Source organism: Mobula hypostoma, chromosome 22, assembly GCF_963921235.1.
Source record: "Mobula hypostoma chromosome 22, sMobHyp1.1, whole genome shotgun sequence".
Taxonomy (NCBI): Eukaryota; Metazoa; Chordata; class Chondrichthyes; order Myliobatiformes; family Myliobatidae; genus Mobula; species Mobula hypostoma.
This window is the reverse complement of record NC_086118.1, coordinates 48,615,817-48,642,031: the sequence shown is the minus strand read 5'-3', so window position 1 is coordinate 48,642,031 and position 26,215 is coordinate 48,615,817. Positions and strand designations below refer to the sequence as shown.

Sequence of the window (26,215 nt, the reverse complement as noted above, 5' to 3'; positions counted from 1 at the left end):
AATGGCAAAAGTGTAAATCTGCCTAGAGCAGGTCATCCTCAAAAACTGAGTGACCATGCAAGAAGGGACTAGTGAGGGAGGCCACCATGAGACCTATGTCAACTCTGGAGGAGTTACAAGCTTCAGTGGCTGAGATGGGAGAGACGGCGCATACAACAACTGTTGCTTGGGTGCTTCACCAGTTGCAGCTTTATGGGAGAGTGGCAAAGTGAAAGCCACTGTTGAAAAAACTCACATGAAATCTTGGCTAGAGTTTTCCAGGAGGCATGTGGGAAACTCCGACGTCAACTAGAAGAAAGTTCTATGGTCTGTAGAAACCAAAATTGAGCTTTTTGGCCATCAGACTCAATGCCACATTTGGCATAAGCCAAACACCGTACAAGATCAAAAAAAATACCATCCCTACCATAAAGCATGGTGGTGGCTGCATCACCCTTTCGGGTTGCTTAACTGCAGCAGGCTCTGGAAGGATTGTGAAGTTAGAGGGTAAAATGCAGCAAATTACAGGGAAATCCTGGAGGGAAACCTGGTGAAGTCTGCAAGGAGCAGTAAATTGGGAGAAGATTTGTTTTCCAGCAAGACAATGACCCCAAGAATGGCTTAAAAACAACAAAATTAATGTCCTGGAGCGGCTAAGTCAGAGTCCAGACCTCAGTCCAATTGGGAATTTGTGGCTGGACTTGAAAAAGGCTGTTTACTCATGATTCCCATGCAACCCAACAGAGCTTGAGCAGCTTTGTAAAGAAAAATGGAGAAAAATTGCAGTTGTCAGATGTGCAAAACTGATAGAGACCTATCCACAGACTTGGGCTGTAATTGCTGCAAAAGGTGAAAACTTCTGGTGGGGGGCAAGGGTTGAATACTTTTTATAGGCACAGTATATTAAGCAATTAGGGTTTCCTATTTTCTGCATGTACTAGACTTTATTTACTGAGACTTTTTTGGATGAACGTCATCCTCTGAATGAAATCACTTTATTGCTTTAATCAGTGACTGGTAAATGGGTTTAATGATGATGTGGAGGTGAAGGGAATTGTCAATCAAGTATTCTGAGGAACGCTTTTGGAGATCGGCCCGGATGAGGAAGTCACCGGTTTCTTCAGTGCTTTGGTGGAAGTTATACACATGCTTCACGTAGGACCTCCCTTCTTGCTTCACCCTCACCAAGATAGTCTTCTGGAAGCTGACTCCTGCGAAGTTGACGCTGTTAGTAGCTGGGTTGATTATGATCCGCGGCCGCCCGTCTTCGGGGCTGTAAGCCTGTACTGCTCCATTCGCCGGCAACGAGTATGAGGGCCTGAAGCTGACGGGCAGCCACCTCGGCGAGAAGAGGGCATTCCAGGTCACTTTCTTGCCACTGTCAGAGTTACTGGGTGCTAGCTGGGTTTGGAAGCTGGTGCTACGATCATCTCGGGCAGGGTTATTGATCACCCACTGGGAACCCCAGGAACTAGACAGATAATTCCTTGGTATAAAGAGGCTACAGTTGACATCAAAATATTTGGCAAACACAAGAGGTGTGGTGGAATGAAACTGGAAAGTGAGAAAAAGTAAGTTGCGGACTAAACTGTAAAACTCATTCATGACGGGTGATTGCTTCTGAATGTAGAACAAGTGCTGGGGGCTGATCATGGCATAACGAATTGACTTGAGGACGGTCTCTGTTACCGAGATGTCGGGGTGGTTCTTCTTTATCCACTCCTCAACTCCATAATAAATCTCCAGTTCACTTTCCACAACCAGGTCGGAGCGTTGAAGCAGGGCGACCATCAGGTCGTCACTCATGGTTTGCCACTCCTGGCTGTGAATGACGCTGGACATGTTCCAAGCCAGAAACTGCTTGCATCTCTCCTGTAGACCTTCGTTACCTATTCTGAGTGAGTAGTGATACCAACTGACCACATGGCCTCGGGGCAAGGCACTGGCAAGGTGTTGGCTCATGTATTCAAGGATACCATGCTGCAAGGCTGTAATGTGGTACTTGGTGGCTAGTTTATGCAGTGGGACAACTTGATTCAAAAGGACTGTGATTTCACCACTGTACAAGTACCTGTGAAAACAAAGCAGAAGTCTCCTGTTAAACACCTATTAGTTGATCTATTTATTCAAAGGTAATTCCCACAATTAAAACTCAATGAATATACTTGGCGAACACACACCGTTTCTTTGATAGCAGTGCACACATCCAGTTATCAGGGTGGAGGAGTAACACCTCATATTCCATCTGGGTAGCCTCCAATCTGACAGCATGATTTCTCTAACTTCCAGTCATTTCTCCCCCCCGTTCTTTCTCTCTTTTTTTCCATTCCCCATTCTGGCTGCCCTTTTATTCCTTCTGTTCTCCTCACTTGCCTACCAACTCCCTCTGGTGGCCCTCCTCCTTCCCTTTCTCCCAAGGTCTATACCTCCAATCACCTTCCAGCTTGTACTACTTCCCCTCCCCGCCGCACCTTCTTATTCTGGCTTCTTCCCCCTTCCTTTCCAGGGCCGATGAAGGGTCTCGGCCTAAAGTGTCGACTGTTTATTAATTTCCATAGATGCTGCTAGATTTTATGAATTCCTCTGGCATTTTGTGTGTGCTACATCCAGTTATCTCTGTGCATTAGCGTGCCAGATACATAATACATCCCAAATAGCAAGCCTGTGAATTGTGATATGTCTGGTACATCCTTATCGTCATTTATATTGGACCTTGATTGAAATTAGCTTAGTTGTGCCATTTAATCCCCAAGCTGGTGTTCTTTCTTTTTAGGTCCAATTTGTCCATACCAAAATTCTACAGCTTGGCCTCTTCATTTGCATGAATATTTCCTTATGAAATTTAATGATTCCAGCCATAGTGGTTACAATGCTGCCTGGACAGGTGTTAAGACTGTAAGATCCAGGAGAAGAATTGGGCCATTTGGCCCAGAAAGTCTCCTCCACCGTTCTGATCATGGCTGATTTATTTTCCCTCTCAACCCTATTCTCTTGTCTTTTGCCTGTAACCTTTGGCGCCCTTACAAATCAAGAACATACCAAACCCTGCTTTAAATACACCCAATGACTTGGCCTCTACAGCCGTCTGTGGCAACGAATTCCACAGATTCACCACCCCCTGGCTGAACAAATTCCTCCTCATCTCTGTATTCCGAGGCTGTGCCCTCCTGACCTGGACTCTCCCATTATTAGAAACACCCCCTACACGTCTGCTCTATCTAGGCCAGGGGTTCCCAACCCATTTTATGTCAAGGACTCCTACCACTAACTGAGGGGTCCATGAACCCTGATCGAGGCCTTTCAATGTTCGGAGAGTTGCGATGAAATCCCCTTCAACCTTCTATCATGGGGGTTATTGTACCATTATACCAAAATACAATAAATAGTTATTTTCCTTACGGCATAAGACCATTTGGCCTAATGAGTCCAAGCTGGTAATCCCCTCTCCCCCACTTAGTTCCCTGCTCTGCTGGGGGAGAAGCTGACAGCGATGCAGGTGGATGCTTTCCTGGTGTCATGGATTCTTGATTACCTGACTGGCAGACCACAGTACATCTGCTTGCAACACTGTGTGTCCGACAGAGTGATCAGCAGCACTGAGGTTCCACAGGGATTGTCTTGTCTCCCTTTCTCTTCACCATTTACACCTCGGACTTCAACTACTGCACAGAGTCTTGTCATCTTCAGAAGTTTTCTGATGACTCTGCCATAGTTGGATGCATCAGCAAGGGAGATGGGGCTGAGTACAGGGCTACAGTAGGAAACTTTGTCACATGGTGTGAGCAGAATTCTCTGCAGCTTAATGTGAAAAAGACTAAGGAGCTGGTGGTAGACCTGAGGAGAGCTAAGGTACCGGTGACCCCTGTTTCCATCCAGGGGGTCAGTGTGGACATGGTGGAGGATTACAAATACCTGGGGATACGAATTGTCAATAAACTGGACTGGTCTAAGAACACTGAGGCTGTCTACAAGAAGGGTCAGAGCCATCTCTATTTCCTGAGGAGACTGAGGTCCTTTAACATCTGCCGGACAATGCTGAGGATGTTCTATGAGTCTGTGGTGGCCAGTACTATCATGTTTGCTGTTGTGTGCTGGGGCGGCAGGCTGAGGGTAGCAGACACCAACAGAATCAACAAACTCATTCGTAAGGCCAGTGATGTTGTGGGGATGGAACTGGATGGTGGTGTCTGAAAAGAGGATGCTGTCTAAGTTGCATGCCATCTTGGTCAATGTCTCCCATCCACTACATAACGTACTGGTTGGGCACAGGAGTACATTCAGCCAGAGACTCATTCCTCTGAGATACAGCACAGAGCATCATAGGAAGTCATTCCTGCCTGTGGCCATCAAACTTTACAACTCCTCCCTTGGAGGGTCAGACACCCTGAGCCGCTAGGCTGGTCCTGGACTTATTTCATAATTTACTGGCATAATTTACATATTACTATTTAACTATTTATTACTATTTTCTATTACTATTTACTATTTACTAATAGTAATATTACTATTACTATTTATTATTTATGGTGCAACTGTAACGAAAACCAATTTCCCCCGGGATCAATAAAGTATGACTATGACTATGACTATGACTATGACTATGACTGTGACTATAATCTATTCTTTATGCACCTTTTAATGTCACCCAAAGTCTGCTACCACCCTCCTTCCCTGGGAAGAACTAATGATGTCCAATCAGCCAACCAACCAACATGTCCCTGGGAAATGGGAGAAAACGGGAGAAAACAGGAGCGGCAGAAGGAAACCCACCTACTATGGGGAGCAGGTTCCAACTCCACACAGCCAACAGTGGAGGTTGGGATTGAACCTAGGCTGCTACAACGGGGAGGTAGTAGTACTACCCACTGCGCCGCCATGCTGCCCACTAGTGTTCTCCTCTTCCTCTCAGTTTCTTAACAAGGCCCATAATTTGCCTTAAATTCCATCACCATCATCATCATTATGTGCTGTGTCATATGACATGGGTGATCATGGTATTGACCATGATTGTTCTAAGCAAATTTTTCTACAGAAGGGGTTTGCTGTTGCCTTCTTCTGGGCAGTGTCTTTACAAGATGGGTGACCCCAGCCATTATCAATACTGTTCAGAGATTGCCTGCCTGACGTCAGTGGTTGCATAACCAGGACTTGTGATGTGCACCGGCTGCTCGTACGACCGTCCACCACCTGCTCCCATGGCTTCACGTGACCCTGATGTGTTGGAGGGGGGGGGGGTGGCTAAGTAGGTGCTACACCTTGCCCAAGGGTGACCTGTAGGCTTGTGGAGGGAGGGAGCGCCTTTCACCATCTGTGGTAAAGACGTATCTCCATTTTGCCACCCTATATTGAATTCCATAGGATTCAATACTAGCTGGCAGTCTTTTACAGGGTACACTTAATCAACTGGAAGTAGAACCACAGCTAGTGTCCTATTCTTGCATCTATACCGTATATTTAAAATACATTCGGTTTGGTTCATCAACTATGATCTAAACACAGACACCCTCACAAATCTATGCGGGCTTCTCTCATCAAAACATCTTAAGTCTCTGAACCAATAACAATAAATTCCAATAAGGTCCCTTCCAAACATAAAACAGAAATTTCTGGAAACGTGGAGCAAGTCAGAGAGCATTGGTGAGAAACAGATGGGGAAAAAAATCAGGTTGATAAATTTCTGATGATCGTGTGGATAGTCAGAGGCTTTTTCCCAGGGCTGAAATGGTTGCCACAAGAGGACACAGGTTTATGGTGCTGGGGAGTAGGTACAGAGGAGATGTCAGGGGTAAGTTTTTTACTCAGAGAATGGTGAGTGTGTGGAATGGGCTGCCGGCAACGGTGGTGGAGGCATATACGATAGGGTCTTTTAAGAGACTTCTGGATAGGTACATGGAGCTTAGAAAAATAGAGGGCTATGGGCAAGCTGAGTAATTTCTAAGGTTGGGACATGTTCGGCACAACTTTGTGGGCCGAAGGGCCTGTATTGTGCTGTAGGTTTTCCATGTTTCTATGAGACATCTTAATGAAAATCCATCAGGCTTTGGATTGTTTGTTTCTCCACCGATGCTGCCTGACTGACCTGCAGAGAATTTAAAGCATATTTCTGTTTTTATTTCAAAATTCCACTGTCTGCTTCCTTCTTCCTTTTCCTTCTGTAACATAGTGGCAAGTGTAGATTTAGGGATGAGCGTGCTGGCTAGCAAGCAACTGAATGTTGAAGACGCACCGCTGAATTTTTAAGCCTCTGCTTTTTAACATGTTTCGCAGTTTAACTCCACACTCAGAGTTCTGGTCACCTCCTTATAGGAAGGATGTAGAAGCTTTTGAGGGGCTGCAGAGGAGATTTGATCAGAATGTGCCTGGATTAGAAAGCATGTCTTCTCAGGATAGGTTGAGAGAGCTAGGGAGAGAAGGAGGATGAGAAGTGACGTGTTAGAGACATACAAGATCATCAGTGGCATATGTAGAGTGGACAGCCAGAGACTTTTTCCCAGGGCAGAGATGGTTAATACAACGAGGAATAACTTTAAGAAATTTGAGGTGTAGGAGGGATGTCAGAGGTTCATTTTTCAAAAAAATTTTTACACAGCCGCATGGAATGCGCTGCCAGGGGTGGTGGGAGAGGCAGATACATTAGGGATGTTCAAGGGGCTCCTAGATAGGCACGTGGATGAAAGGAAAAGTGGAGGGCTACGTGGGACAGAAGGGCTGGAGTGATCTTGGAGTTTGTTAAAGGGTTGGCACAACATCATGGGCTGAAGGGCCTGTACTGCGCTGTACTGTTTTATGTTCTACATCCATCAGGTACCTCAAAAGTATTGTTCATTATAGTTATGCACTCAGTGGCCACTTTATTAGGTACATCTGCTCGCTAATGCAAATAACTAATTAGCTAATCATGGCAGCAGCGCGATGCGTAAAAGCATGCAAACACAGTCAAGATGTCCAGTTATTGTTCAGACCAAACATCAGAATGGGGAAGAAATGTGATCTCAGCGACTTTAACCGTGGAATGATTGTTGGTGCCAGACCGGGTGGTTTGAGTATCTCAGAAAATGCTGATCTCCTGGGATTTTCATGCACAACAGTCTCTAGAGTTTGCAGAGAATGGTGCAAAAAAAAAAATACAGTGAGCAGCAATTCTGTGGGCAAAAATGTCTTGTTAATGAGAGAGGTCAGAGGAGAATGGCCAGACTAGCAAGAAGGTGACTGTAACTCAAATAACCAAGAGTTACAACAGTGGTGTGCAGAAAAGCATCCTTGAACATACAATACGTCAAACCTTGAAGTGGATGGGCTGCAGTAGCAGAAGACCATGAAGATACACTCAGTGGCCACGTCATTAAATACAGGAGGTTGTACCTAATCTTATACAAGGTTATTACCTATATTGACTGCATTTACCTGAGTAATTTCTCAAAAAGGACAGCACATTCAGATGTTTCATGTAGAATGAGTGTGGTAACACTTCGATTCAGCAAGAGGTCCTCAAAGACATCACTCTGAAGGACAAGGAGAAGGTGGTGAGTGCGAAACACTTTGACTTCATCCGAATTCCCTGTGTAGACCTTCAGCGTGATATCACTCGAGTTGGAATTGTGCAGGAGACCGTGAAGGTGATCAATAAGAATTGAAGAATGGTTGATTGTTGCAATGGCATTTTCATTGTTTAGATCTATTTTCTGGGCTGTACAGAAAAAGACAACAAAAGAAAAATAAATCATTTAAAAAAAAGTTTAACAGGTTCTTCATAATCGATTTGATCTCAAATGTTATGACATACTATTCTTGAATAAAGAGAGAACCAAACCACGAACAGGCTCATGCTGAACATTTGTTCTGTGTTTAGATAGTGGCCAGAGTACCACACCTGCCCATTCACCTCCTCCCTCACCTCCATCCAGGGCCCCAAACAGCCCTTCCAGATGAGGCAACACTGCACCTGTGAATCCGCTGGGGTCATCCATTGTGTCTGGTGCTCCCAATACAGCCTCCTCTATGTTGGGGGGACTGCTTTAATGAGCACCTCTGCACCATCTGCCGCAAGCGGGACTTCCCGGTGGCCAAACATTTTAATTCTGAGTTTCCATTTCTGTTCTGACATGTTGGTCTGTGGCTTCCTGTTGTGCCATGATGAGGCCACCCTCAGAGTGGAGGAGCAACACTTTATATTCTGTCTGGGAACCCTCCAATGTAATGGCATGAGAATTGATTCCTCCTTCTGATAAACAAATCATTACCCCCCCCACCAACTTCCATTATTCCCTACTCTGTCCTTTTACTTCTTCTCACCTGCTTATTACTTCACCCTGGGTCCCTTCTTCCTTCCCTTTTTCTTCTTGTCCTGTCTCATCTCCTATCAGATTCCTTCTTCTCCAGCCCTTGACCTTTCCCTCTCATCTAACTTCACCTATCATGTTCCAGCTAGCTTCTTTCCTCTCCACCCCGCCCCCAACCTTTTTATTCTTCCCCCTTCCTTCTCAGTCCTGAAGAAGGGTCTTGGCCTGAAACATTAACTGTTTATTCATTTCCACAGATGCTGCCTGACCTGCTGAGTTCCTCCAGCATTTTGTGTGTGTTGCTTTGTGTTTAGATGTATTTGGAGCATCACACAATTAATGAAGATGTCATTAGATTTTTTATATCGTTCTTCACACTTGTCATTGAAGGTATGTTTGAACTGTCCATCATGAGGTCTGAAGCAGAATAAACATATGAATTAGGAGAACAGAACACTACAAAGGAAAACATAGAGGGAAGACTTTATTTTTATTTTATATTATATAATGATACAGTGTGGCGTGGGCCCTTCTAGCCCTTAGAGACATAGTGCCCAGCAACCCCCAATTAACCCTAACCTAATCACGGGCAATTTTGAATGACCAATTAATCTACCCAGTGCGCCTTTGGACTGTGGGAGGAAACTGGCGGACCCGGAGAAAACCCAAACATTCCACAGGGAGGATGCACAGAGACTCCCAACAGAACAGCGTCGGAAGTGAATTCCGAATTCCAGAATGCTCCGAGCTGGAATAGTGTTGAACCGCTATGCTGCCGTGGCGCTCCTGCCAAGTGTCTCCTGCAGCCTTTTCAGGACATTTCAGAGCAAAGATATTCCTTCAAAATAAAGGCACTGCTGTCATGGAACAAAAAAAAACGTATGATAGTCTTTTTATAAAACAGAGCGTGTTGCAAATACTTATTAGATCAGGTATGATGTATGGAGAAAGTAACAGCAAATGGTCTGATAAAAGATCATTAACCTAAGGCAACTCAGTTTCACTCTCTATCAGTGCTGCCTGACCTGCTGAGTATTTCAGACCTAATGTAGGTAGATGGGATTAGTATAAATGGGGCAAAAATGCAAGCATGGACTGGATGGGCTGAGTGGCTTGTTTCCATGCTGTTCGACTCAATAACTCTTTTTCTCTGCTACTTGTCCTTTTATATTGACCTGACCTCCATCACCCAATCAATCATTTATTTTCCACTCAACATATCTACTATGTAACAAGTTCTTCCAAAAAATCAATTGCCTGTAGTCAAAGATCTTGTACACACTGCCCTCATTATTCACTGGCTTATTATCTGCGCATCCGCAAATTTAGCCCCGAGCAACTCTTTGGATTTGTTCCAATGTATCAAAAGGGCAGGAACTTGTGTGCGAGGTTAGTCAGTGAGTGTGGCTGGACATGAGGTCCAGGGAGGGGCGGGAGGAGGCATATCACAAGCTGAGACACTACAAGTCGTATAACACTACAGCACAGAAACAGGCCATTTGCCCATCTATTCCAAGCCAAACTATTCTGCCCATTCCCATTGACCTTCACCTGGCCCAATGCTCTCCATACCTCTTCCATCCATGTACTTATTCAAGCTTTTCTTGTGTGTTGAAATCAAATCTGTTGTGTTCGATATGGGGGGAGGGGGCAGGTGCAGAGCACACCAGCATGGTAGCATGCAGGATCTTCCACACAACTTCACTGATAACTCTCCTTGTACAGTATGTGGACTCCTCCCATATGGGAGTGGGTAATGGAGTGGCATAGGATTACCATTACTATCTACCACTACAGAACCTACATCCACCACTCTCAATCGCAATTCGTTCCACACTCACACCACTCTCTGAGTGAAGAAGCTCCCTCTCATGTTCCCCTTAAACATTTCACCTTTCACCCTTAATCCATGACCTCTAGATGTAGTCTCACCCAAGCTCAGTGGCAAAAGCCTGCTTGCATTTACCCTGTCTATACCCCTCATAATTTTGTATACCTCTGTCAAATCTCCTCTCATTCTCCCACAATCCAGGGAATAAGGTCCTAACCTATACAATCTTTCCCTACAACTCAAATCCTGGCAATATGTTTGTAAATTTTCTCTGCACTCTTTCAATCTTACTATTACCTTCCCTATAGTTAGGTGACCAGAACTGCACACAATACTAATGACTTACATGTTGTTATTTTAGTGGAAGAGTCATTGCCAATGGCCTTTGAGGTTTCATAGTTTGTTTGTTTTCCATAAGAATTCTGTGCTCCTATCCCTTGTGAACAAGACTGACAACAATGTTGACATGTAATATAACATTCTGCATGATAGTGATGAGTTTGGGTACAGAGAGGAAATTAAGAACCTGGTGGCATGGTGCAAAGACAATAACCTATCCCTCAACGTCAGCAAGATGAAGGAATTGGCTGTTGACTTCAGAAGGAGTAGCGGACCGCACGACCCAATTTACATTGGTGGTGCGCAAGTGGAACAGGTCAAAAGCTTTAAGTTCCTCGGGGTCAATATCACAAATGACCTGACTTGGTCCTACCAAGCAGAGTTCACTGCCAAGAAGGCCCACCAGCGCCTTTACTTCCTGAGAAAACTACAGAAATTTGGCCTGTCCCCTAAAACCCACGCTAATTTTTATAGATGCACTGTAGAAAGCATACTTCTAGGGTGCATCACAACCTGGTATGGAAGTTGTCCTGTCCAAGACTGAAAGAAGCTGCAGAAGATCATGAACACAGCGCAGCACATCACAAAAACCAATCTTCCGTCCTTGGACTCACTTTACACCGCACACTGTCGGAGCAGTGCTGCCAGGATAATCAAGACCCACCCAGCCAACACACTTTTCATCCCTCTTCCCTCCGGGAGAAGGCTCAGGAGCTTGAAGACCCGTACGGCCAGATTTGGGAACAGCTTCTTTCCAACTGTGATAAGACTGCTGAACAGATCCTGACCCGGATCTGGGCTATACCCTCCAAATATCCGGACCTGCCTCTAGGTTTTTTTGCACTACCTTACTTTCCATTTTTCTATTTTCTATTTATGATTTATAATTTAAATGTTTAATATTTACTAATTTTTACTATTTTAAATATTTAATATTTGTAATCCAGGGAGAGGGAAGCGCAGAATCAAATATCACTGTGATGATTGTACGTTCTAGTATCAATTGTTTGGCAACAATAAAGAATAAAGTATAAAGTATGAGATCAAATGCAAATCTGCAGGTTTCAACAGACACGGTGTCATAAAATGCCCTCAGTGGCCACTTTATTAAGTACCTCCTGCATGTTCATGGTCTTTTGCTGCAGTAGTCCATCCATCTCAAGGTTCAACGTGTCGTGCGCTCGGAGATGCTCTTCTGCCCACCGAAATGATTATTTGAGTTACTGTCAGCTTGAACCAGTCTGGCCATTCTCCTCTGACCTCTCTCATTAACAAGGCACTTTTGTCCACAGAACTGCCACTTACTGGATTTTTTTTTTTCTTTTCTCTGTAAACTCTAGAGACTGTTGTGCATGAAAATCCCAGGAGATCAGCAGTTTCTGAGATGGTCGTACTACCTCATCTAGTACCCAGGGTCAAAATCACTTAGATTATATTTCTTTCCCATTCTGATGTCTGCACAACCTTTTCTGATGGCAGCAGTGAGAAGAGAGCATGTCCTGGGTGATGGGGTCCCTGATGATGGATGCAGCTTTCCTGCAGGAGCGTTTCATGTAGATGTGCTCAATGGTTAAGAGGGTTTTAACTGTGTTTGACTGGGTCGTTACCACTACTTTTTAGTTGGCACTCACTAGAGGGGAAATTAACAATGGAATGTTCAGACAGTAGTTGAATAAAATAGATTCAGAAGTCACTACATTAAGTTCCATTAATATATAGATTAAGGAAATTGTTTAAAGCATACATGTCTGAGCACATTGAAATTTGAATAGTTATTATTTTGGCTCTACCAGTAGCTTTTGGATTACTTTAGTGAGCCTGACCATCATTTGTACTGGCTCTGTCACAGTGAAGTTGTAGCAGAAATGTGAACTCATTTGAATATCTAAAAGACACGCACTATAGATTTGAATGGGTTCAAACTCATTTGCATTGGAAACTGATTATACATCAGCCCACATTTAGCGGGGAGGTTTCATTTACATAAAACAACATGCCTCTTGAGATTTCTTTTGTACACTTTTCAAAATAAATACTTCAACTGCAAGAGAAGAAACAACAAATCTATTCAACTTTAGACGGGCTTGCAGAACTGACTTTCAAGTGATCTGCTTCTCACATCTTTGCCAATCACCGCTTAGTGGTTCAGAATCAGAATCGGGTTTAATATCACTGACACTTGCCATGAAATTTGTTATTTTGCAGCAGCAGTACAGTACAATACATAAAAGTTGAAAACCAAAGTCAGCAAGTTCAGAGGTAGAGGTCTGAAGGTCAAGTCTGCAAGTCCACGTTGGAGACCTGATGTCTGAAAGTCCGCGGCCAAGAACCAAAGGGCCAGAAAGGCGTGTGTGTGTGTGTGTGTGTGTGTGTGTGTGTGTGTGTGTGTGTGTGTGAGAGAGAGAGAGAGAGAGAGAGAGAGAGAGAGAGAGAGAGAGGGGGGGCAGATGGGGGAGGGTGGGAAAGAGGCTTGATTTGCTGTTGTCTTCTTTTGTTCTATCATTGTTGTTGCTTGTGTTGTTCTGCTGAATATTGTGAGTGGGCTACGCTGGCATGGAATGTGTGTTGACACTTGCAGGCTGCCCCAAGCAATCCTTGGATGTGTTGGTTGTTAGTGCAAATGACAGATTTCACTGCAAGTACATGTGATAAATACATCTGAAACTGAATCCTGAATCAGAAACTTTAACCGAACCTGAGCTGCGGTCTCCATCGAGGTCATGATCCAGTCTTAGTTGTTTCGGGATTAGAGAGAGAAGTTTGGGGTCAGGTTAGTGTTTAGGGACGGTGATGTGGGGGTGTTAGAAGTTAGGACCTGGCTTTGTGTTCAGAGGCCAGTGTGTGTGAATGTGAGGCTGTCCCAGGTCCCTGGGATCGGATGTCCATGCGAGCAGGAGGCAGGAGGAAGCATAAGGGGTGGCCAGTCAGTGTGGCTGGAGTTCGAGCCGGGAGTTCTGGTCGTATCAGCGGCTATTCCAGGGCTCGACAACAAAATTGGAGCTCTCAGATTGATTGGAAGTCCAAAGGTCAAAACCCGATGCTGGGGTTGGAGGACTCTCTGTGTACGTGTGTGGATGGGAGAGTTGGAATGGGGTTTGTTTTACTGTGGACTTGTTGCTTGTTGTGTTCCGTGTTGGTCTGCCGAACGTGGTGGGCTTGCTATGTTGGTGCCAGAATGTGGGGTGACACTTGCGGGCTGCCCCTAGCTCACCCTCAGGTGTGTTGGTTGTTAAGGCAAATGACACATCTCACTGCACGTTTCAAGGTTCATGCAATAAATACCTCTGCATCTGACAGCTATAAGCTGGCTATACCTGAGACACTGGGGACCATCAGCAGCAATGGAAATGCACACAACTGGACAACTGGAGCAGTCTACATCCCCGGTCAGGGGTTCACTCCTGCTCTAATGAGGAGTGGAGAAAAGCTTGCAACACCAGGTATAACTACTGTACTCCCAAGATGGCGCTGGAAAGTGGCGATTCTTTGTGTTCAGCTCCGACGGGAACCATCAATATTCCCGTTTAGGACTACTCCAGCTGAAATCCAAAGTCACAGCCATGGGAACTTCAGTAAAACAGCATCAGTTTTCACAAGGTCCTTTGGAAACAGATTCCAGCTTGCAAAATCCGCAGCGCAGAACCATATTCACACTACACAGCCAAAACACCATACAACAGGCAGAGCTAAGCTCTTTTGGATCAGAACCAGCAAAAAAAAAACCACACGATACAGAAAGAGGCAAAATTTCACAAGCAACCAATGTGCAAAAGGTGACAAACAGTGCAAATAAACAAAATACTGAGAACATGAGTTGTAAGAAGTCTCTAAAAGTGACTCCATAGGTTCTAGAATCAGTTCAGAGTGAAGTTACCCATGCTGCTTCAGGACCCTGTAGGGTAATAACTGTTCCTGAACGTGATGGTGTGAGGCCAAAGGCTCCTGTAACTCTTGCCCAAGGCGTAACCATTTTCCATTGTTTCAGTAGCGACGTTCCATGGTAAGGTCAAAAGTGGGGATGTCACTGATGACTGAACGTTATTCATTTCCATTCACAATCCCTCATCCTTCACTGACGTACTGTGGAAGCCAGGTTATTGGGTATATTTAAAGCGGAGATTGATTGCTTCTTGTTTAGTAACAGCATTAAAGGTTTTGGGAAAAGGCAGGAGAATGGGGTTGAGAGGGATAATAAATCATAGAAACATAGAAACATAGAAAATAGGTGCAGGAGTAGACCATTCAGCCCTTCGAGCCTGCATCGCCATTCAGTATGATCATGGCTGATAATCCAACTCAGAACCCTGTACCTGCCTTCTCTCCATACCTCCTGATTCCTCTAGCCACAAGGGCCATATCTAACTCACTCTTAAATATAGCCGATGAACTGGCCTCAACAGTTTCCTGTGGCAGAGAATTCCACAGATTCACCACTCTCTGTGTGAAGAAGTTTTTCCTCATCTCGGTCCTAAAAGGCTTCCCCTTTATCCTCAAACTGTGACCCCTCGTTCTGGACTTCCCCAACATCGGGAACAATCTTCCTGCATCTAGCCTGTCCAATCCCTTTAGAATTTTATACGTTTCAGTAAGATCCCCCCTCAATCTTCTAAATTCCAACGAGTACAAGCCCAGTTCATGCAGTCTTTCATCATATGAAAGTCCTGCCATCCCAGGAACCAATCTGGTGAACCTTCTTTGTACTCCCTCTATGGCAAGGATGTCTTTCCTCAGATTAGGGGACTGAAACTGCACACAATACTCCAGGTGTCCCATGATCGAATGACAGCCAAGACTCAATGGGCTAAATGACATAATTCTGCTCCTATGTCTTATGGTCATCTGGTCTAATTTCCATTTGTGAATGCTTTGCCCAATTTTCCATCTGATCTATGTCTTGTAGCCTTAAACAACGTTCCTTGCTATCCAGGACACCACCAATTTTAGTGTCCTCGCTAACTTACTAATCATACCTCCAGCATTCAAACTCAAGTTGTTAATGCATATCCAAAAGAACAAGAGACACAGCCAACACTCTCTAGGATACGCTACTTGTAACAGGCTTCCAATCAGAAAAGCACCTTTCCACTGCTACTTTATATTTCCTCTCACTAAGTAGAAAGAAATCCATTTGATTGAGACCCCATCCAGCCCCATTACCAGTTGTCCTGATGCCATCCACAAATGCAGTTGCCTAGGCTACTCCAAAAGAACAGGAGCTCAGGACTCACACCACCAGGTTCAGGAACAGTTATTACCCTTCAACCATCAGGCTCCTGAACCAAAGGTGATAACTACACCCAACTTCATTCACCCAATCACTGAACTGTTCCCACAACCTATGAACTCGCCTTCAAGGACTCTTCATCTCATGTTCTCAATATTAATTGTTTATTTATTTCTTATATTATTTTTTCTCTTTTGTATTGGCATAATTTGTTGTCTTTTGCTCATTGGTTGTTTGTTTGTCAGTCCCATTAGGTCTGGTCTTTCACTGTGTTTCCTGGATTTGCTGTGTATGTCTGCAAGAAAATGAATCTCAGGTTTGTATATGGTGACGTATATGTACTTTGATGATAAATTTAATTTGAACTTTGAAAAATTAGTTCTCAAACTCTTGATCTCTACCAGCAGGAAAAAGGAAGGCTTCCAGTATATGGGAACACCAGCAACTGCAGGTTCCCCTGTCAAGTCACACACCTGTGTGGAGTTTTACACGTCCTTCCTCTGGATCTTTCACAGGTGACCTGAATTCTTCCCAAATGCCAAAGATACAATGGTTGGTAAATTAACTATCTGCTATAAATTGACACACTCTCCCATGTAGGTGGCAAGATGATCAGTAGGGTAGGGCAGGAGTCGATAGGGGTGTAAAGGATAAAATGGGACAAGTGTAGATGGGTGTTGATGGTTGACGAGGACAAGGTTAGTTGTTTCGTACTCAATGGTGCTACAACCTCTTTAACCATTCTGGTACGGAAATATATCCCATTCCTTTGTCATTGCTGAGCCTAATTCCAGGTACACCCTGCCCAATAGTACTTTGTGAGTACTTTCATTAAGAGGTTCAAGAATTAATTGCCTTTAGACGGGCAGTTGGTCTTCCTGTGGCACTCATGTCCTAAAACATTTTTTAAAAAACCTTTGTTTTGAGCGGAAACTCCAAACTGATTCATGATTTTCTTGAATAATCTTTATTGGTGTTTTTCGTGAAAAGTAAGGAAGGATAATAATTTTATTCAGTGGCGGTAATTATATCCATTCTCATTTAGTTTTTGTGGATTTGACCTGGGTGAAGACACTTGTAGTGGACAGGCCAAAGAGCAATCCTGAGACCTGGTAATACTCTCTCCACACTCGGAATTCTAACAATCTGCTGTAAATGACCGTCCCATGTAGGTCAACTGCAAAGAAAAATGGAGTTCATGGGAACATGTAGGAGAGAATGTGGAATTCATTGCCACAAATGGCTGTGGAAGCCAAGTCATTGCACACATTTAAAATGGGAGTTGGTAGGTTCTTGATTAGTAAAGGCACCAAAGGTTATGTGGAGAAGGCAGAAGAATGGGTTTGAGCGGGATCGTAAGTCAGCCATGATGGAATGGTGGAGCAGATTTAATGGGTCAAATGGTCTAATTCTGTTCTTATGTTTTATGATCTTAGACAATCAGTATTGCTCCCCTGGGAGCTAGCATGGAACTGAAAGGCTGAATGAATTGCATTCTTTCTTGTAAAGATTGTACATAATTTTTGTTTATCTTTTTTTTTGTAAATACTGCTTATATGATATGTTCCTGTGATGCTGCTGCAAGTAAGGTTTCCATTGTACCGGTGCCTACGTGTATTTGTGCAGATGCAATAAACTTGAATAAATTCAAAGTTTGAAGTAAATTCATTATCCGAGTACATAATTGTCACCATGTACTACCTCGAGGTTCATTTTCTAGTAGACATTCACAGTAGAACGTAGAAATACAATAGAATTAAAGAACCTACACACAAAGACTGTCAAGCAACCAAAGTGCAAAAGAAAACAAACTGTGCAAAAATAATAATAATACATAAATACTGAGAACATGAGTTGTACAGTCCTTGAAAGTTAGTCTGTAGATGATAGAATCAATTCAGAGTTAAGAGAAGTGAAGTTATCCACGCTGGTTCAGGAGCTTGATGGTTGACGGGTAGTAACTGCTCCTGAACCTGGTGCTGTGGGACCCAAGGCTCCTGTGTCTCCGGTCCGATGACAGTAGTGAGAAGAGGACATAGTCTGAATGATGGGGCTCCTTGATGGTGGATGCTGCTCAGTGCTGGGGAGGGCTTCTCTGCCACTTCCTCTGTTTTTACAATCATGAAGCAAATATAATACAAGATAAATGTGTTGGCATTGCATGTGAGGTATTTAATACTTAACATTTTACTGTTTCTGAATCTCCCATCCCCATTAACCCTACATCCCTCTCAAATCTATATCTTAAATTTCCAGCATTCACAGCATTTTGCTGTGTGGTTATGCTGTGCCTTGAGATGTGCAAAGACTGTTACTGAAACATATAGCTCCCCTGTATTTCCCTGGGACTTACATGAAACATTGAACAGTATAGTGCAGTACACATCAAAGTTGCTGGTGAACGCAGCAGGCCAGGCAGCATCTCTAGGAAGAGGTACAGTTGACGTTTCAGGCCGAGACCCTTCGTCAGGACTAACTGAAGGAAGAGTTAGTAAGAGATTTGATGCCTGGCCTGCTGCGTTCACCAGCAACTTTGATGTGTGTTGCTTGAATTTCCAGCATCTGCAGAATTCCTGTTGATAGTGCAGTACAGGCTCTTTGGCCCATGATGAAATGTTGACCTTTTAACTACTCCAAGATCAACCTAGCCCTTCCCTCTTGCATTTCCATGCTGGGGAAGTCTAAGACCAGAGGGCACAGCCTCAGAATAGAGGGGCATCCTTTTAGAACAGAGATAAGGAGGAATTTCTTTAGCCAGAGAGTGGTGAATCTGTGGAATTTGTTGCCGCAGGTGGCTGTGGAGACCAAATCATTAGGTATATTTAAGGCAGAGGTTGATAGATTATTGATTAGTCAGGGCATGAAGAGATACAGGGAGAAGGCAGGAGACTGGGGCCGAGAGGGGTAAAAAAGGAATGGTCATGATGAAATGGCAATGCAAACTCCTAAATGAAATGGCCTAATTCTGCTCCTAGATCTTATGATCTTATAACCTTCCATTTTTATTTCATCCATGTGCCTGTCTAAGAGTCTCTTAGAATTTCCTAATGTAATTGCCTTTCCCACTACCTCTGGCAGCACATCCCATACACTCACCACTCTCTTTGTGAAAAAAATACTTCTGACCACCCCTCCCCTATACATTCTTCCAGTCACCATAAAATTATGCCCTGTTGTATTCGTCATTTTCGCCCTGGGAAAAAGTCGTTGGCTGTCCACTCTATCTACCCTTCTTATCATCTCATACACTCTATCAAGTCACCTCTCATCCTCCTTCACTCCAAAGAGAAAAGCTCTAACTCTGGCTCATCATCCTTTCCTCATAAGACGTTCTGCCTGTTCCAGGAAGCATCCTGGAGAATCTCTTCTGCACCCTCTCTAAAGCTTCCACATTCCAAAAAATGAAGGCTAACACACCATACGCCTTCTTAAACATCCCATCAACTTTGAGGGATCTGTGGACATGGACCCCAAGATCCCCCTCTTCCTCCACACTGCTAAGAATTCTGCATTAGCCCTATACTCCGCCTTCAAATTTGACCTTTTCTGGATGGAGATCTGTCTGTCACTTCTCAGCCTAGCTCTGCATCCTATCAGTGTCCTCTTATAACCTGAGATAACCGTTTACACTATTCACAACACCACCCGCAACACACACAGAATGCTGAAAGAACTTAGCAGGTCAAAGAGGATGTGCAAGAGGTGGAAGATGGAGCAAGGAGGTCCTTCTGCAGTTGTACAAGGCCATGGTGAGACCTCACCTGGAGTACTGTGTGCAGTTTTGGTCTCCAAATTTGAGGAAGGACATTCTTGCTATGGAGGGAGTGCAGTGTAGGTTCACTGGGTTAAATCCAGGGATGGCGGGAACATCGTATGTTGAAAGACTGGAGCGACTGGGCTTGTATACACTGGAATTTAGAAGGGTAAGAGGGGATCTGATTGAAACATATAAAATTATTAAGGGATTGCACACACTAGAGGCAGGAAACATGTTCCTGATGTTGGGGGAGTCCAGAACCAGAGGCCACAGTTTAATAAAAAGTGGAAGACAATTTAGAATGGAGTTGAGGAAGAACTTTTTCACACAGAGGGTTGTGGATCTGTGGAATGTTCTGCCTCAGAAGGCAGTGGAGGCCAATTCTCTGGATTCTTTCAAGAAAGAGTGAGATAGAGCTCTTAAAGATAGCGGAGTCAAGGGATATGGGGAGAAGGCAGGAATGGGGTACTGATTGTGGATGATCAGCCATGATCACAGTGAATGGTGGTGCTGGCTCGAAGGGCCGAATGGCCTGCTCCTGCACCTATTGCCTATTGTCTATTGTCAAGCAATAGCTATAGAAAAGAATAAACAGTCGACGTTGTGGGCCGAGACCCTTCATCAGGACTGGAAAGGAAGGGGGAAGGAGTCAGACTCAGAGGTTGGGGGGTAGAGAGGAAGAGGTACAAGGTGGATACGTGGCTGTGGTGCTGGGTCTGGGTGAGCACATGGTTGAAGAGTCGGAGGGTAGCAGAGATGCCAGAGGGGGAGAAGTGAAAGAGAGTTTCACTAAATTCCTGTTGAAGGGAAGATTTAAACTTCATCTGAGTAGGCCTCCCTGGAAGAGACTTTGTAGTGGAGTAGTCAATCACACAAAAGCCCACTACCGCAACCATGTATCCACCTTGTACTTCTTCCCCCTTCCCCCCCAACTTCTACGTCTGACTCCTTTCCCCCTTCCTTTCTCGTCTTGATGAAAGGTCTTGGCCCGAAACGTCGACTGTTTACTTTTTTCCATAGATGCTGCCTGACTTGCTGAGTTCCTCCAGCATTTTGTGTGTGTTGCTTTGGATTTCCAGCATCTGCAGGTTTTCTCATGTTTGTGATTCATTCACAACACCCCAATGTTCAAACCAAATTTGATCTCAAGGAATTAAATTCTTAAAAATCTGATTTTAACAAAAGAAGCTGGTCTTATGACAACAGGAATGTTTTAAAAATTCGGTAGGTTCATTATTGTCCTATTGGATAGAAAGCCCTGACACCCTAACCGGTATGGTCTAGGTGTCTCCAGATTCAAATCGAACTGTGTTCAAAATAGAGATCACATCGCATTGCGGAATGAATAAAGGAAAAGGTTGTGACAATTCAAAAACTCTGAGGAAATGACTGGTTAATGACTGATTAATTTCCATCAGTGCTGCATGATGACAAGTATTCAATGTTCTTTGGGTGCATGGCCAGTTTCTGGTTTCGGGGAATTTTGCCTTGCACATCCAAGTCTATCATTGGCATATTGGAAAGACAATGGTTCCAGAATGACCATGGTGATCACTACTGTCTACTGTATATTCACTGCTCAGCTACGTAATTTCTACTTTAGGCCAACATCGATGGGCTGAATGGCCTAATTCTGCTCCTATGTCTTGTGGTCTTGTTATGGGCTTCCTATCCATGCTGGTCATTACCCTGTAATTCCATGAGCCTCAATTTTGCTTATTATCATTTCGCCATGGTCATAGAGCGCTACAGCTCAGCAACAGGCCCTTTGGCCCATCTAGTCCGTGCCGAACTGTTCTTCTGCCGCACCTGGACCATAGCCCTCCATACCCCTCTCATCCATATACTTATCTAAAAATGCTCTTAAATGTTGAGATCAAAACTGCATCCACCACTTCTGCTGGCAGCTGATTGCACACTCTCACCACCATCTGAGCGAAGAAGTTCCCCTTAAATATTTCACCTCTTACTCTTAACTTTTAATCTCTAGTTCTAGTCTCACCCAACCTCAGTGGAACATCGATCATTACTTTTCTCAAAACATTATGTACACTGTCACTATTTTATAGCTGTAGATTCTGATCTTGTAACACTTGAATTGAAACAGCTTGTTGGGATTGAAATAATATTTTAAAACTTTAGGCCTATTGAATTTAGACAACATTCCCAGTTAATAATTGTTATTGAAAACAATGATTATGAGTAATCTTCTAGACTCTTCTATTTATGGTTCTATTACTATTATTATTTATGGAGCAACTGTAACGAAAACCAATTTCCCCCGGGATTAATAAAGTATGACTATGACTATGACTATTGTATTGATGTTTAATCCACTAACACTTTTGAAAATAGAGAAAAAAATGGATTTAGATTTAAGCAATCCACTTTGCAGACATTATGCTCATGACATTTTTACATTTCAAACAAGCCAATGATTCTGTGCTTCCACAAAGTAATGAAATATTGATTTTGTCTCGTCTTTCATTGTAACATGTATTGAATGCTGCCTCGACAGCAAGGATTGACGTGTAGTCTCTTCATAGAATTTCACAAAGCATGAAAGATTCAAATGAAAGCAAAGTGACCCCACAGTCTCTTCCCCTACCTCCTCTGGCGATGGCACTCCATAAAACCAAAGTTGCAAAGGGAAGAAGACATCTTGCACCACTCGGACGATTTCCGTACAGCATTGTCTCAACGGAGCCCATATAGTGTTAAACCTCACTCAGAATACATCTGGATTACTGGACACTTATGTAGGACACAGCTCCTTTTCAGCTGCCCCTCACTGAAAAGTCGCCTTTTATTGGTGGATTCTGGCCTTCGCTGCCATAGTAACCGGTTCAATTTGGATTTTTGTTCATCGCTCCGCTGTGTTGGATGAATCTGTACAAAGCAATGAGGATGAGAGTTAAAAAGAGGTGGCTACATTTTTAAAAAATCAAGAACGTGTGTTGTTTTCTTTCTTGTAACTTTGGTAATGATTAGATAAGTGAGGGCAGATCAAAAGAAAAAGGCAGGTGTAAATCAATATAAAGGAAAGAAGTGTTAACATTATTTTATTATAGTTAAAAAGAAAATCTTAACTAAAATAAGAGGGTTCATTTGTAAAGAACATTTGGTGAAATTAACCATTGTAAAGTGCTCCACAGGAATATTGTTGGAGAAAATTGACATTGGCTATGGTCATGTACTATTAGAGGGACGACAAGGACGCTCTCAGAATCAGAATGAAAATCAGGTTTAATATCACTGCCATATGTTGTGAAATGTGTTGTTTGGGGCAGCAGTACAGTGCAACACATTAAAAAGCCTATAAATAATAAGAAATATATATATAAAAAATAAAGTACTGCAAAAAGATTAAAAATATAGGTTCATGGGTTGGTTCATTGTAAATTCAGAAATCTGATGACAGAAGGGAAGAATCTGTTCCTAAAATGTTGAGTGTGTGTCTTCAGGCTCCTGTAGATCCTTCCTGGTGGTAGCAATGAAAAGAGGGCTTGTCCTTAATGATGGATGCCACCTTTCTGAACCATCACTTTTTGTAGGTGTCCTCGAGGATGGGGAGGCTAGTGCCCATGATGGAGTTAGTTCCATATTTATGTGTGTTAGTAATATTGTTAATGGATTTAGAGATGATGGGTGGAAGACTGTGATCTTTTGACCCCACCCTACGCATAACCTTGTACTAAAACTCACTCAGTGTTATTAATACAAGTAACCAAGCACTTGGTTAAAGACGCAAACACGAGGAAATCTGCAGATGCTGGAATTTCAAGCAACACACATAAAAATTGCTAGTAAACATAGCATCTCTAGGAAGAGGTACGATCGACGTTTCGGGCCGAGACCCTTCGTTAGGACTACAAAGTCCTAGTCCTGACGAAGGGTTTCGGTCCGAATCGTCGACTGTACCTCTTCCTAGAGATGCTGCCTGGCCTGCTGTGTTCACCAGCGATTTTTATGTATGTTACTTGGTTAAAGAGCTACGTTTTAAGGAATACCTTTAAATTGGAGGGTTAAATGCAGAGATTTAGAGCTGGAAATTGTAACATCTGAAGGCACAACCACTTGTCACCATCATTATGATCTATGTTGTATGACGTAGGCGATCGTGCTCTTATTATGATGATAGTTCTCGGCAAACTTTTCTACAGAAGTAGCTTGCCATTGCCTTCTTCTGGGCAGTGTCTTTACAAGGTGGGTGACCCCGGCCATTATCAATACTCTTCAGAGATTGCCTGCCCTGCGTCAGTGGTCGCATAACCAGGTGATAACTGCCCACTGTTCGTGCGACTGACCGCCAGCTGCTCCCATGGCCTCACGTGACCCTGATCGAGGGGGGCTAAGTGGGTGCTACACCTTGCCACAGGGTGACCTGCAGGTAAGCCAAGGGAAGAAGCGCCTTACACTTCCTTTGGTAGAGACGTATCTCCACCCCGCCGCCCAACCGCAGCTGGTAGTTGAGCTACATTTAGAAATGATCACAAAGTCAGAAATGTAGAACAGGATCTTATAGAGACTGCAAGCACATTGTTGCAGGGCTTAAGGTGATTATATTGGCTGGTGCAGTCAGCTGACATAGAACATTAAAAAAACTCACTGGATCGTTACACTGGGGTACTTCTAAAGAAAATGTATTTGATAGGTCGTAAGTTATAATTACTTGTCTAATTTATTATGCTGCCTCCAACTATAAATTTGAAAAAAATTCTGGGGAAGTTTCTGAGGTCAGAATATTTTCACAGCTGCAAGCAGTCTTCCTTGAAACTGTAGGTCAGGATTCAAGTTTGTTTATCATGTGTACTTTGAAACATACACTGAAATGGGATATTTACGTTTACAACCAACACTCCCAAGGGTGTGTTGGGTGCAGCCCGCATGTTCTGGCACCAAGAAAGCACATCCACAACGCTCAGCAAGCTTGTATCGATGCATTTATACACATTTTATTCCGTATCCATACTTTAACCTCTAAAGTATTTTTAAATAATATTTTACTCTTTATAATTGTTGTGTTGTATCCTCACATCAACCATTACTGTTTAGTTTGAGTCAGAATCAGGTTTAATATCACTGACATGTGTCAGGAAATTCACTAACTTTGCCGCAGCAGTACAATGCAATGCATGATAATAGAGAGCTAACTGTATGTATATATATATATAAAATAGTTAAATAAGTAGAGCAAAAAATAGGAATAAAAAATTTTGTGAGGTAGTGTTCATGGGTTCAATGTCCATTTAGAAATCAGATGGCAGAGGGAAAGAAGCTGTTCCTGAATCGCTGAGTGTGTGCCTTCAGGCTTCTATACCTCCTTTCGCTCAGAATATAGTAAAACAGGGTGTTTGTGGCTGTCTGTAGTTTTCTTACAAGTCGCCAAGCTTGGTGGCACCACAAGAATCGTACCTGTGACAGTTGAGGCCACTGGGCTGCAGAGTCCCTTTGATGAGCTGTGATTAACACAAACCTTTCCTTAGAGCCCCAGAGTTATGGGGATACAGTGTGGAAACACTGAATCCATGCCAACTATCACCCACGCACATACCTAAACAGCATTGATTCCATTTGTTTTACATAGAGTCACAGGACACTACAACACAGATCCTAAATGCCAGCAGTGTAACAGGCAGTAACTAACTAACTAATAAGATGTGGGTGGTTAAGAAAACAGTAATTAAACTGTAGAACAGCCACCTGGACTTTGCACAAGCACTTCCTGGCATCTGAGCATGAATAATAAGTATTCAGTTTTGAAACATTGTCTATAAGAAATGCAGAAACATTCTTTAATCAGATTAAACTGAGAACTAGGTTTTGATTGGTGCCAGGAAGAGAGAGCATGAGGCTTCTATTATTTACTAAAGTGAAAACAAAATGAATTAGCAAATTATCAAGGTAGGATATCTTAAATCACCTGTCTGTTGGTTTGGGGATTCCAGATTTGACACACCACCAACAGTGAAATCAGGAATCCTTGACCAGCAGATAGGTGAGTTAAGACATCCAATCTTCTTAAGTTGCTCGCTTGTTCTGTTTTCACTTCAGTACATCGTAGAGGTCATCTACTATTTTTAGTGTGGCGTTCTCTTTCTGATGATGCACTGAATCTAAAAAACCCGACAGAGTGAGGCATTCCTTTTGGTTACACCATCCCAGCGTAATGTGCTTCTTGTTTTCTGTAAGTGAACAATGAAGATCACAAGTTACACCCAAAAGTTACTTGCACATTGATTTCACTCCTCTCAAGGCACATTTGTCCCAGCTCAGATATGTTGTCACATCCGGAATTTGTCTGAGTTCAATTTTCTGCAACTATAATCATCCCTGTTGCTATATTATTGGAGTATTGCGAACAACTTTGGGCCCCTTACCTAAGAAACGATGTGCTGGCATTGGAAAGGGTCCAGAGGAAGTTCATGAAGGTAATCCTGGGAATAAAAGGGTTAATGTACTGTATGAGGAGTGTTTGATGGCTCTGGGCCTGTACTCGCCAGAGTTTAGAACAATGAAGGGCGATCTCATTGAAACCTAATGAATATTGAAAGGCATATGTAGAGTGGATATGGAAAAGAAGTTTCCCATGGTGGGGGAGTCTGGGACCTGAGGGCACAGACTCAGAATACAATTCCTTTAGAACGGAGATGAGGAGGAATTTCTTTAGCCACAGGGTGGTGGATCTGTGGAATTTGTTGCCAAAGTTGCCTGTGGAGGCCAAGTCATTAGGTATATTTAGAACAGAGATTGATAGGTTCTTGATTAGTAATGGTGTCAAAGGTTACAGGGAGAAGGCAGAAGAA

The 26,215-nt window shown here is 43.4% G+C and overlaps 1 protein-coding gene across 1 annotated transcript; it reads right to left on the bottom strand.

Moving 5' to 3' along the window:
* On the bottom strand, positions 1–24,858 carry btbd17b (BTB (POZ) domain containing 17b). The gene is made up of 4 exons (XM_063030811.1): positions 24,825–24,858; positions 22,018–22,298; positions 7,384–7,666; positions 1–2,050 (listed from the first exon to the last, which is right to left on the bottom strand). The coding sequence occupies exons 2-4, from the start codon at positions 22,118–22,120 to the stop codon at positions 970–972; spliced, it is 1,467 nt and encodes a 488-aa protein (XP_062886881.1). The 5' UTR covers positions 22,121–22,298; positions 24,825–24,858; the 3' UTR covers positions 1–969.
* Positions 24,859–26,215: the final 1,357 nt, after the last annotated feature.